The 12,317-nt window shown below is 32.5% G+C and overlaps 1 protein-coding gene across 1 annotated transcript; it reads right to left on the bottom strand.

Moving 5' to 3' along the window:
* Positions 1-420: 420 nt before the first annotated feature.
* On the bottom strand, positions 421-11,252 carry LOC145604049 (uncharacterized). Its single transcript, XM_081660001.1, has 3 exons — positions 11,204-11,252; positions 2,185-2,370; positions 421-1,883 (listed from the first exon to the last, which is right to left on the bottom strand). Exons 1-3 carry the CDS (start codon positions 11,250-11,252, stop codon positions 1,225-1,227), a joined length of 894 nt encoding a protein of 297 aa, XP_081516127.1. The 3' UTR covers positions 421-1,224.
* Between the last annotated feature and the right edge of the window lie 1,065 nt (positions 11,253-12,317).

Raw genomic sequence — 12,317 nt, 5'->3', positions numbered from 1 at the left:
CCTATGTTTGATAGCAAGGATTGTTGGATGTGGCATTATACAAAAGACGCAAATTTATCGGTAAAGAGTGCATATGATCTGATCACTGTGGAGCAAATGAACAATGTAGCATCTCCATCTGATGGGGCAATTTCCTTTGACAGGAATTTAGTCTGGAATGTCGAGGTTCCCCAAAAAATCAAAATATTTGCGTGGCGTGGGTTAAGAGAGGCCCTGGCATCTAGAGATAACCTTGCTAGAAGGGGCATGAATGTTGAAATAATTTGCCCAATGTGTGGGGATCTAGCTGGAAATTGTGTTGCCCATGGTTTAGCAAAAGCTTGTATTTTTTATCCTAGTCTTAGAGTTTGGATGGAAGATTTCCCTAGTGATGTAATGGAGTATGTGTTGGCTGATTCTAGCCATATTTAATGAATAAAAGCTTTTGCTTCCTGTCAAAAAAACACCCAAAGGTTATTTAACCATCTAAGCCAATTATCAAGTATGCTATAAACATGAAATAAATACTTCCTCCGTTCTTTTATTATTGCACCACCTGCCTTTTTAGGAAGTTTCACAAATATTGCACCATTTCCTCTTTAGGAAAAAAATTATTTGTATTCACACTATAAATGCCAACATACCCTTTCCTTTTCACACTTACTTTTTAGTTTATCAATGTCACATGGGTAATTTTGTATTTTTACCTTTCTCTCTTACTTTTTTCCACTACCAAAATATTTGTACTCACCCCTATGGTGCAAAAATATATAAAAAAAAAAAAAATAGAGGAAGTATATATAATTTATAATCACAAAGTCTAATTAAAAAAATAAAAAAAAATAATAATAAAAAAAAGACATTAAAAATATCAAATAGATCATCACAAAGAATTATTGAAGTAGCAACCCTGTACAACTCCCGGGCTACACACACTAGTTTATGAATGAAAATTGTAATTTTTACTGAAACGAATGAAACATAAATACTATTATGTTATAAAAAATATATATATATATATTAATCTAGATCAATCTAGTAAATGAATATTCAAGACAAATAAAACAGGACCTTAAAAATATATATAAAGGTACATCGTACATGCATACATCTAAGCCTCAAATAATTTCTTTTAGGTGAAAAAGCTATTGTTATGATGTTATCTCACCAAAAATAGTTCTATTTTTCAAAAAATTCATAAAATAATCTACAGGGAAAATGAGTTTCATAGTTCCTAAGAATATTCTACTCAGAATCTGAATCTGAATCTGGATCTGCATCAATGATATCAGGAAATGAATCAGATAAATCATCATCCTGCTCTATCATTGGCATCTTCAATTTGTTATCCGGAGCAGCAGTAACTACATATTCTACTTCTGTTGTTGAAGTTATAGCAACATGAGAGCTGCTCACTGGTAAGACAACAGGGTTGTCATCATGGATAGATGCTAGAGATGATTTATTACTCTCTTCGCGATGTTGCACATCTACCATTTTTCTGTCATAAGAAAATTTTACTTTACTGGGAAGGTTTGCTGGTTTTAAACTGTCATCTCTCTCCATTGGCATCACGTCATTAGGTAAACCATTGACAACATTGGCCTCTTCATGATTTCGATGTCTGGTAACATCTAGTGAATTCTCGTCAAACGGCATACCTTTGTGAACTCCACGAGCAGGAACGCCTGATTCAAGATTTTCTTCCTTGTACATTTCATACAGAAAGTTCTGAGGTTGCTTGTCTGTAGGAACACCAAAATCTGTCCTCCCAAAAGAATAGCTATTGCCATTTGACAGTGGCACATCTATTAGAGGAAGTGCCCTAGGATGTATTAGCACTTCTAAGGCAACAAGAGCTTGAGAACAAAATTCAGCAACCTTGGTTCCAGAATTTTGCTTACCTGTTGAAACAAATGACAACCAAAATACAATTACATTTATTTGAAATTATGACATTCAGACCCTTGCTCATGTTGGCTATGCAGGCAAATCCAAAACATGTCAGACTAGTGATGAAATTTACCAAAACAAAGAATTTTAAGAGCAAAATATCGAGACTGACACTAGACATGGAAGATTACTGCACACTAAAGGCAAACATACAGAAGATGGAGATCAATGTTGAAAGACAAAAGCTAGAACTGTGGAAATAAATACTATACTGAGATGAAGGCACAAGACACGCAAACCTACATTAATTACCTTTATGGAATATCTCAAGACCCTTAGATAGATACGGTGGTCGATAACCAGCAGGGGAAAGAATAGAAGCCAAAAGTGCATGCAATGCCACAAGCTGGAAATCCTCCCAGACTGCCCTTGTCTCCTTACAATGGAAAGGCTTTTCATCATGGGTCCATCCCCCTTTACAAGCATTTGTCGCAACTTCTATCGATTTTTTTTGCAAAATTTGATGTTTGTAATGCTTTATAGGAAAATTCGGTGCGGCCGTTTGGTTATTTTTTTTTAAGAAAACTGAAATTTAGGTGGTTTGGTTTGGTTTGGTTCAGTTTCAAAGCTAAAGTGGTGCGGTGTGGTTTGCAAAATCAAGAAATCGAAATATGGTGGTTCGGTTTTGGTTTGGGCAGAAAACCAAACCGAAAACCGAACTTTCACCCCTAAGTAAGCTTATTAAACCCTTCGACTTATCTCTCCAATTTACCATGTCTTGAATTAAAAAAAAAACACTTAAATTAATACTATCAACTAGTGTGAGACTCGGGTGTTGCACCAGATTGTTACTTTAAAACATAATGTTAGTAAGAAAGATTATTTATAGAGAATTACTGTTCATTGCCTTGGAATTGTTGAGGCAATTCTTCTTTGCTTACTTTTTCCGGGCTATATAATTATTTTTATTTTTATTTGTATTTACTTAAAGATATATTAATTTATGTGTATATAAAGAACATAAATGCTACTAGCTAAGATGGTAAAAAGTGTAATTTATATCCATGTTGTTGTTTGAAACTTGTGGGATACTTTTTTCTCATTAATAAATGACATCATATATTAAACCTTTTCAGGAAAACTTTTTAATAGATTATCATTCTCTTAAAAACCCTCTACCTTTTAATTCATCTTCTTAAACAATTTACGTAAACTAAGCTTTTCAATGGGCAAAATTTTTTATGCTTACATCATTTATCGAGATCTTTCAATCACAACCTCTCACATTCTACAATTTTTGTTTGGAAAAATTGAAAGAATAATCCCACCTTTCGCCCATCTGCTCAAAATAATCCCACCTTTTTTAATTCCAGAAATAATTCCACCACCACATCTTATTCCCGACTCACCCACCTCCAAGAGCTCGTTCTCGACATCAATGCTCTCATGGAGTCATGGGTCCCATCCTACCTAGCTTTTCAGAGTTGATCGTTATAAAAGGATTGGAAATTCAGGAGAATCAACTCACTGGCGAGTTCCCTGAGTTGAGTCGACTCAGTTTCCTCAACTCCCAGCGAGTTTCCTTACTCGCCCGAGTCTACTCCAACAGGTATCTCCATCGTCTTCTTTATTCACCCGAGTAACAACAATTTGAGTGGGCTATTAGTTTAGAGTTGGGGTGAGGGGTGGGAACGAGGTTGACCTTGGAGCTTGACCGCCAGAACAACAAAGACGAAACCTCGGAGCTTGACCTTGGAGCTTGACTGATACGAATCAATGGTGATGGGTGGGAACGAGGTTTCCGATTCAAACCTTGGAGCTTGTTGTAGAGAAGACTTGTAGGATTTGGGTGGGTGTGGCTTAGGTGGTTGGGTGGGGCTGGAGTTGCATCTCAGGCGGTCAGTTTGGTGGTGGTGGGTGGTCATGGTGGTTGAATGAAGGGGATGAGGTGGAAATGAAGATTAAAAAAAAATTTAAAAAAAAATTTAACCTGTAAAACAGGTTGAAGGTAAAAAGTTTCATTTAGGGAAGATGGGGTTACAAGGTGGGATTAATTCCGGAATTCGAAAAGATGGGATCGATTATTTTGAGCAGATGGGCAAAAGTCGAAAGGTGGGATTGGTCTTTTCAATCATTCTATACCCAAGCTCTTAAATTTTTTCACAATGATTGTCAATATTATTTTCATGTTTTATCTATTAAATTTTCAATTTGCTTCAATTTTAATATAATCGCTAATTTGTTTTTTTTTTGTTAAAAAAAAAAAAACTATTGTAATTGTATTGAATGTTTCAATTATTTCTCCTGACATTAAGAAATATAATCTTGGTTTTGAAAAACGAAAATAAAATAAATACTAAGATTTTGATGAGTTCATTATGAGGTAAGCACAAGTTTCTATTGAAAATATATAGTAATATAAATGATGTACCCGAATAAAAAATATTCTAATCTTGACGATGATGCTAATGTAATTTTACATTAACTAATTGTCTTTTAACAAATTTACTGGGCCTTATGATTGTAGTTAGCAGCCTCAAAAATCTCGAAAATGCCCTGGTTGAGACAATGCTAAGACTTGGGGGCTAGTTGAATGGGGAGGTACGTAGGACTCCAGTAGACCAAATGATTGAACAGTAACATTGTGGTAATAATTGAAAAGAGCTGGCATTTCGATAGCAAACTAGTCAACTACACAATAGAAAATATAGTATAGGCAATAATCTAATGCTTTTTTTAATGTTTTTTTTTGGAAATAATACCATGTCACAGGACCCACCATGACTAAAGGTGGGACCGCCCCTGGGCATTAGTCACCTCGTAATCTCATTCTCATACCATCTCTTTGGGGGATAGTGTGGTACCTGGTTTTTAGTGGGCAGAGGGTTAGTCTATAAAGGTTCCACTTAGGTGTCTGATAAGACTTATAAACAAGAATTAGAGTCACCACCTTATTTTTATCCGAATAAGGACGGATTTAAAAACAGTCAATTTTAAGAAATAAAATTAAATAAATAAATAAAATCAACTGCTAACTCCATAAAAAAAAAGGCACAGGGTTCGGGGTTTAGGTTAAGAGAATCGAACGTCTGGAACTCGCCTTCTCTTCCGTTCTAAGGAACGGGCTCTTACTATTGCGTTGTTAAAAAAAAGTTTTAAGACATATCAACCACAAAAAATAATTAATACAAGGTAGGTTTGAGCACCAAAGTTGCACTACGTACCGATCATAGTGAGATTTTGAATTCACTCACGGATCAAAACCTTCGTAGTTCGGACAGATGCCATGTTTTAAATAACCAATTCCATTGGGTTTTTAATTTGGGTTGTTGACATAAATGTCATTTTTGTAAGTGGGATTTTAGTGATCTTTGACGGATTCACTCATAAAATTAAAATGAACCACCTTGGTTGAGAAAAATCACCCCGATTAGTGATCACAAAAAAAAAAAAATGTCTTTTGAATAAGACAATTCAACAAATGCGTCCCAATTGACGACTTTCTAGTGGGTCAAGGTATTTTTTGGAGCAAAATTGTAAGGGTTCAATATATAATCTCACTTTGGGTTTAAATTCACTCAAGGGTAATTTTTGTAAGGTTTTAAAGGTTATGTGTTTAGGCTTAATGGAATTGGCCAAGTAAAACACGACACCTGTCAAGGCCTTACTTCCAAATAAAAGGGAACAATAAACTATTTAATCATATCCGATTGTCAATTAATCCATCGGGTAATTATAATGGGATGTAAGCTTATTTTCATGGAGATGGGTAATTGTTACAACCTTATATGACTAAATAATTAATCTTAACCTCATATTTGGAAATGAGGCCATAACCTCATATTAACTATTATTACTTATTAAAAACAAACAATCAAAGTTATGATTCATTCTTGTTCACAAAAGGGTTTGAAATAAGAAGGTTCACAAAATTATTAAAAAAAATAAAGTTTGTTAAAACTTTTATTCCTAAAGTCTTAAAAGAAAATTAAAGTCCTTAAGACATCATTTATTTCAAAATTCATCTTATAATAAGGTTAAAGATTTTAAAACAACAACATTTAGAATTAAAGACTCTTATTTCTGAAGTCATCTTTAAAATAAGGTTAAAGTTTCTTAAAACAACACTTAGAATTAAGGCTTGTTAAAACTCTTATTTCTAAAATCATTTTTAAAATAAGATTAAAGATATTTTTATTAAGACTTCATAAGTTAAGAATTATATATATAATATAGTGTAATATAGGTTTCATACAGCCATTAATAAAAATTTTAAAAAGCAATTAAGAGAAAAACGTGCATATTTCATCTTTTTGATAGTTTAAACTAAAAAAATCATTAAAAATCATAGAAAAATCGAAAAAATTATTATGAGATATGGTTGGAAATCTCTTGAAAAGTTCTATCACTTGAGCTAAAAAACTGGAACTGATTCTGGTCGTAAAAGTTCTTTCATAGGCAGGCCCGTAGAACAGCAAGTGCAAGGTGCCCCTTTGCACTGGGCCCCCAATTTAAAGGGGCCCATTTTTTTATTTTTTATTCTGACTAAAAAAAGAAAAAAAAGGCTAAACTCCTTGTTTATAAGTTATAATGCCAAGCCTGAGCATACTATGCGCATATTCATTTTTTTTTGGAATATCAAGAGCAATTTAATTAACAATAAATGAGTTAGCTACATTCACGCTAATCTTCCTCATTATTTTCCCCCCTTTTCAACCTTCCATATTAATTTCTCTAATTTTCCAAATTCCTCCATAATTACATCAGTCAATTCTATGGAAAACACCAAAAATTATATTGGATATTCACCCATTTAAGGATTTTCAACGGAAAAAAAAAAAAAAAAATTAAACTCAGTCAAATTCAAACTAATTTTGTTCCATAACAATGGCAATGAGAAATCAATTTCGATCTTGCAAGCATTTTCATTTTGCAACATATATATATAGGAAAATTGTGCATTGCCTAAATTATAGATTAAAAAAAATGTATAATTTTCACATTATTAAGGGCCCCTTTTCGATTTGGAACAGGGCCCCCAAAATCATTGCTACGGCCCTGTTCATAGGCCATCTTTGAGACATGGTAAGTAACTCACTACTCTTGAACAACCTCTACATAAACTCTTAATTCATTAGGTCTTTAAACTCACTTTAAGAAATAAATCATCCTTAAAAATATGCTTTAGGCAGACATATGAATGTATTAATCTTTCATATTTAATAAAATGCATTAGAAAGAGATGCAATGCAAAATGCAATTACCCCCCTCTTTTATAACGTATCACCTCACCAATAGGCTTGGCTTTCTAATGTGGATTAATTAAAGATTCAGGGCTAATTTAGCACCTAATATCATCATTACCCCTATTGATAACATCACATGGAAACAAACATATTAATTAGTTAGCATAATAATAATAATTAAGGAAATTAAGAAAAGATTGAAGATAATACCTTGAGCTAGATGTAGCAATATTTTGGATAACCTCTTTGGTTTATCAAGGATGAAAATATGATCACTCCTTAGTTAAAATTAATTAAAGAGTCTAAGTAATTTTTTTTTTGAGTTTTTATTTATTAAAGAAACTAAAGCAAAATGAAGCTAATTAACTTTTTTTTTTTTTTTTTTTTTTTTTTTTTGATTAGAGAAAATAAACTTGAAAAATAAAGCTAAACTTAAGAAATAAACTTTTTTTTTGGGTTTTAAGTTAGAATAGGAATATTTAAGCAATTAAACTAATATTTTTAACAAAGATAATAACAACACTCGAAATATTTTTTTTTTGTTTTTTTTATAGGAATTAAAGATAATAACAATACTTAAATAAAAATAGCAACTTAATTATAAGATGCTTTATAAAAAGCTTATAACTTAATAATAAAGCTAAATTAGAGAGATTTTAACTAAAACTAAGATTAGAGGAGAATTTTTAGAGAGAAGAGTTGTAAGAATTTTTTTTTGGTGTGTTAAAACTTGAGAATTAGGGGAGTATTTATAGGTAAATAAAGGGGTTAATTTGTAAATAAAAAAAAGTAAATAAGTTAAAATTCAAGGACTACTTTGGTAAATATCAAGATCTTGGTAATAATGAGAATCTTGATATTAAATTCTCTTGTTTTTCATGTAACAAACTTGCTAATCTGTTTTGCAATGCTTAAACTGATAAAATAAAGATAACCGTAATAAAATCAACTCTAATATTCACATAATAAATAGGTTCTAAAATGCCATGGTATATATATAAAAAATATGTATGACCAAGTCGTGTCATAACTCAAAAAAAATAAATAAATAAATAAAATACTTACATGTTATATAATAAAAGAGCGTCTAAATTTAATTAGTCACTATTATACTTACCAAGGTGTTAAAACAACAATTATAAAAAAAAAGTTAGCTCTGAGATGTCAGCTCTAGAAGATATACAAAGACGTTAGGTTACAATACCAAAAGGGGTGGACAAAATATCTCAAAGTTAGTAAAAAAAAAGTAAAACAGAAATAACCCCTACCCTTATTAAATAGTACATACAAATTTACCCAAGAATATCTGAACATACGACAAAACCTTATATATACGAGCATTTCAAATAATAACCCTTACTAAAAAAAAAAGTGGATCATATAAAATCATAATATTGATAAGGTCAACGTGAAAATACATCATACAATACTAAGTCATACAACGTAAATTTAAGGTGGTCAAGAGTAAAATATATTCCCTTAACCAAATGACCTTAAAAAAAAAGTGAACTCTTATCTTACTTTACTCTACTAAAACGCAAACTTATATTTACCATAGTCGTAAAAAACAAAGACAAAAGATACAAAACTAGATCAAAACAACAGGAAAACAAATAAAACTGGAGCCAAATATATGTCGGAAAAACAAAGTTTTCATTACAAAAATTACTATTTGGAATAGTGCCAAATAGTGTTTGCATAGTGTCAAATAGTGCTTGCATAGTGTCAAATAGTGCTTGCATAGTAAAATACAATACATGACGCGTATGGAATCCTGCTATCCCAATTAGCGTCGGATAAATATTGATACAATTGATCCAAACTAAAATTTATTGGACACCACATTTACCGCAGGGGATAAAAAAAAGGTAACGTTTACTCACCATTGACAATTGCTTATCAAAATTGAAGAAGGAATACACAAACTAGATTAAGTAAATAAATCTGAGAAAGAAAAAGGAAAGAAATAATAATAATAATAATAATAAAATAAACAACAAAAGAATAAAACAAAAAAAAAAGTAAAAGAAAAAAAAAACACAAAAAACGAACATCATGTAACCAAATTGTCAGAGAAAATAAACAACAAAAGAAAAAAAAACAAAAAAAAAGTAAAAGAAAAAAAAACAAAAAAACGTACATCATGTAACCAAATTGTCAGAGAAATGAAAACTCAAAGACATGATCCGTATATTTCGCTGCATTCAATATATGATTGCTTCAATATAATTGCTAAAATACGTATTGCACCATTCATTGTACGCGTAATATTAACCATCAAAATCCCACTTACTCACATCCACATATCTATCATGTTAGATAAAATTGGTACAATTGGCCTGAATTGAAATTTATCGGATCCAAAATAGATTAAAGGAATATAAATAGATTAAAAAAAAGGGTGGTATTATCTTAGTCCACAGCTCATAATGGTAAAAAATTCTCATTCAAGAAAGAGAATGTTTGTCATTTCCCTACCTTGGTCGAATATGAGTCTTTAGAGTATTGGACTTTATAGCTTAGGTAAACTGGTCATATACTAGGGTAGTGCACAAAACACAACAAAAATCACTAGATAAAAATAAAAAGCACTCTAACAGTCTAAGTGAACATATTAATATGCTTACTATACTCTAAAGGGTTAAACAATGCTTGTTTATAAGGAAAATGACATATTCCCCTGGCGAGACAAAAAATATTGCACTTTATACTATACGATTATTATACATATACGTATAAAAATACGGTCTAAAATACTTACTTTTACTATAAAAAGAAATTACCCTTATCCAAAATCTCCACTCACCACTTAATTCTTATCTTCTTCCATCTTCCTCCTTACCCGAAAAAATCAAACAAAAACCACCATTAAACTCAACCACCATGTTTCAAGAAAATCAAGAAGATCAGCCTGTCTTTACATTTGAGGAACACATGAGGATGATAAGGGTGTATTTTATGTACATTGTGGGGCTAGTGGTCCTCCTAATGGCCATATTAATTTACTTGTTAATCCACAAGTAAAAACCCGAAAATTACTTCGGCGGAGCAGGGTAATAATGCATGTAATGTGAGCTTCTACTTCAATATTTTGTAATTTAGTAATTTAGAAGTACAAATTGTAACATGTATTTTGGAAATTATTAATAAAAAATCATTATTATTACTCGTTTCCTTCGTTTTATGTAATAAAACAAACATTATTAAGTTTATAAAAATAATTAGTAAAATAATAATTATTATTTGCAAAAAAAAAAACAATAATTATAGTAAAAAAAAAATAGAGGTAATTAAAAAGGTAGGATCAAAATTTGGTGTCTACAGATTGCCACACATTGATTGAGTTTCAATAAAACGATAATCAATGTTTGAGAAAAGACACAAAATTTTGATGTACGTACGTTCCTAAAAAAAAAGGAGGAAAATCCCAATTGATTTTCATTTAAACATTGGCTTGAGTACAGTTGAAAAACTAGCTGAATAATAAAGTGAGATTCTCACTCAATTGCAACACAAATGTTGGTTTGGGTGCAGTTGAAAAACTGGCAGAAAAATAAAGTGAAATTCTCACTCAATTGCAACACAAATGTTGGCTTGGGTGTAGTTGAAAAACTGGCTGAAAAATAAAGTGACATTCTCACTCAATTGCAACACAAATGTTGGCTTGGGTTCAGTTTGAAAAACTGGCTAAAAAATAGAGTGAAATTCTCACTCAATTGCAACACAAATGTTGGCTTGGGTGCAGTTGAAAAACTAGCTAAAAAAATAGAGTGGAATCCTCACTCAGTTGCAACACAAATGTTGGCTTGGGTGCAGTTGAAAAACTGGCTAAAAAAATAGAGTGAAATCCTCACTCAGTTGCAACACAAATGTTGGCTTGGGTGCAGTTGAAAAACTGGCTAAAAAAATAGAGTGAAATCCTCACTCAGTTGCAACACAAATGTTGGCTTGGGTGCAGTTGAAAAACTGGCTTAACCTTGCAGAATATCAAAACTCCAATTTGCACGAGCTTGAAGAAAAAATAACAATCATTCTTTAAAAACAGTTTATGGATTTCGGATGCAAAAATAGCAGCCGGTTTGTACCGAGTTTTTGGAAAAGTAGACTCCTTTGGCCTTTTCTTCCTGGCCCCATTGTTAATACCAACCCTATAAAAGGATGTGGTACTCATTCTTTTCTACACCAAATCAAACTTCCTTCAAGCTTCTTAAGTCTCATTTCTTCTCTCCTCAAATTTCTAAGAAAAAAAAATGAATGCCATATTTCAAGAATTAAATGAAATCGGTGGAGCTAGAAAGCTCCAACTAAAAGGGGTGGTAGAAAATATTTCTCCACCTCGCCTTTCCCCTTACACAAGTGTCTTCACCAGAAGCATCACCCCTCTCCTAGCTATTCAACCTCGGTATGATATGATTCATGCTGCTGTTGAATTTTGGGATGAAGAACGTTATGTCTTTCGTTTTGGAGAGACGGAAATGACTCCTCTTCTAGATCGAAGAAGTGGAGGGTTTACTAGGTCTTTATAAAGAAGGTCGTGTGATTACACCTGTTGACCCAAGGGCAACCAATGCGGCCATGAGGGATTTGCTAGGCATACCATTAAATATGGAAAGCAATTATCGCCTGCTTGACAGCCTAATCTTAGAGAATTTCCTTGAAACCTTCTCTTTATCTCATTGGGAATCTGCCAATAATGAGGATTTCAAAAGATGCCAAGAAAGAGCTTGCATCCTTTTATTGCTCGGCCTTGTTTTGCTCAAAGAATCATTATTTTCCTGTCATGTTCGTTGCCTTTCTTTGCTGTCACAGATTGAGTCAGGGAACCGTTTAGGGCCTCTTATCCTAGGGGAACTTATGATGGGGCTTGACCATCTGAAACAAAATCCAGGTGGTTTCGTTAAAGGGTGTCCAATTGTGCTTCAACTTTGGTTATGCGAGAAATTCAAGCTGTCTAGGCCACCTTTTCAAACTCCTTACCAAACCCGACATATTTGGGAGAAAGACTTTTTTCCTATATTCCGTCAATGTTGCAACCAAGGTGGATGGACAGACCTTTTTGCTGCAGCTGATGTGGAATGGATCATTTCATTTCTCAATATAAATTCCATAACAATTAGCACTAGCAGACGCAAGGGTGTTCAACTTCCAGGATTATGTCGCGTCACCTTCTATCTTCCTTGGAGATGTTTGAGACAAGCG

The sequence above is a fragment of the Chenopodium album genome, chromosome 22 (assembly GCF_948465745.1).
Source record: "Chenopodium album chromosome 22, dcCheAlbu1.1, whole genome shotgun sequence".
Classification (NCBI taxonomy): domain Eukaryota; kingdom Viridiplantae; phylum Streptophyta; class Magnoliopsida; order Caryophyllales; family Amaranthaceae; genus Chenopodium; species Chenopodium album.
Note: the sequence above shows the minus strand (reverse complement) of the source record. Positions and strands in the feature narration are given on the sequence as shown.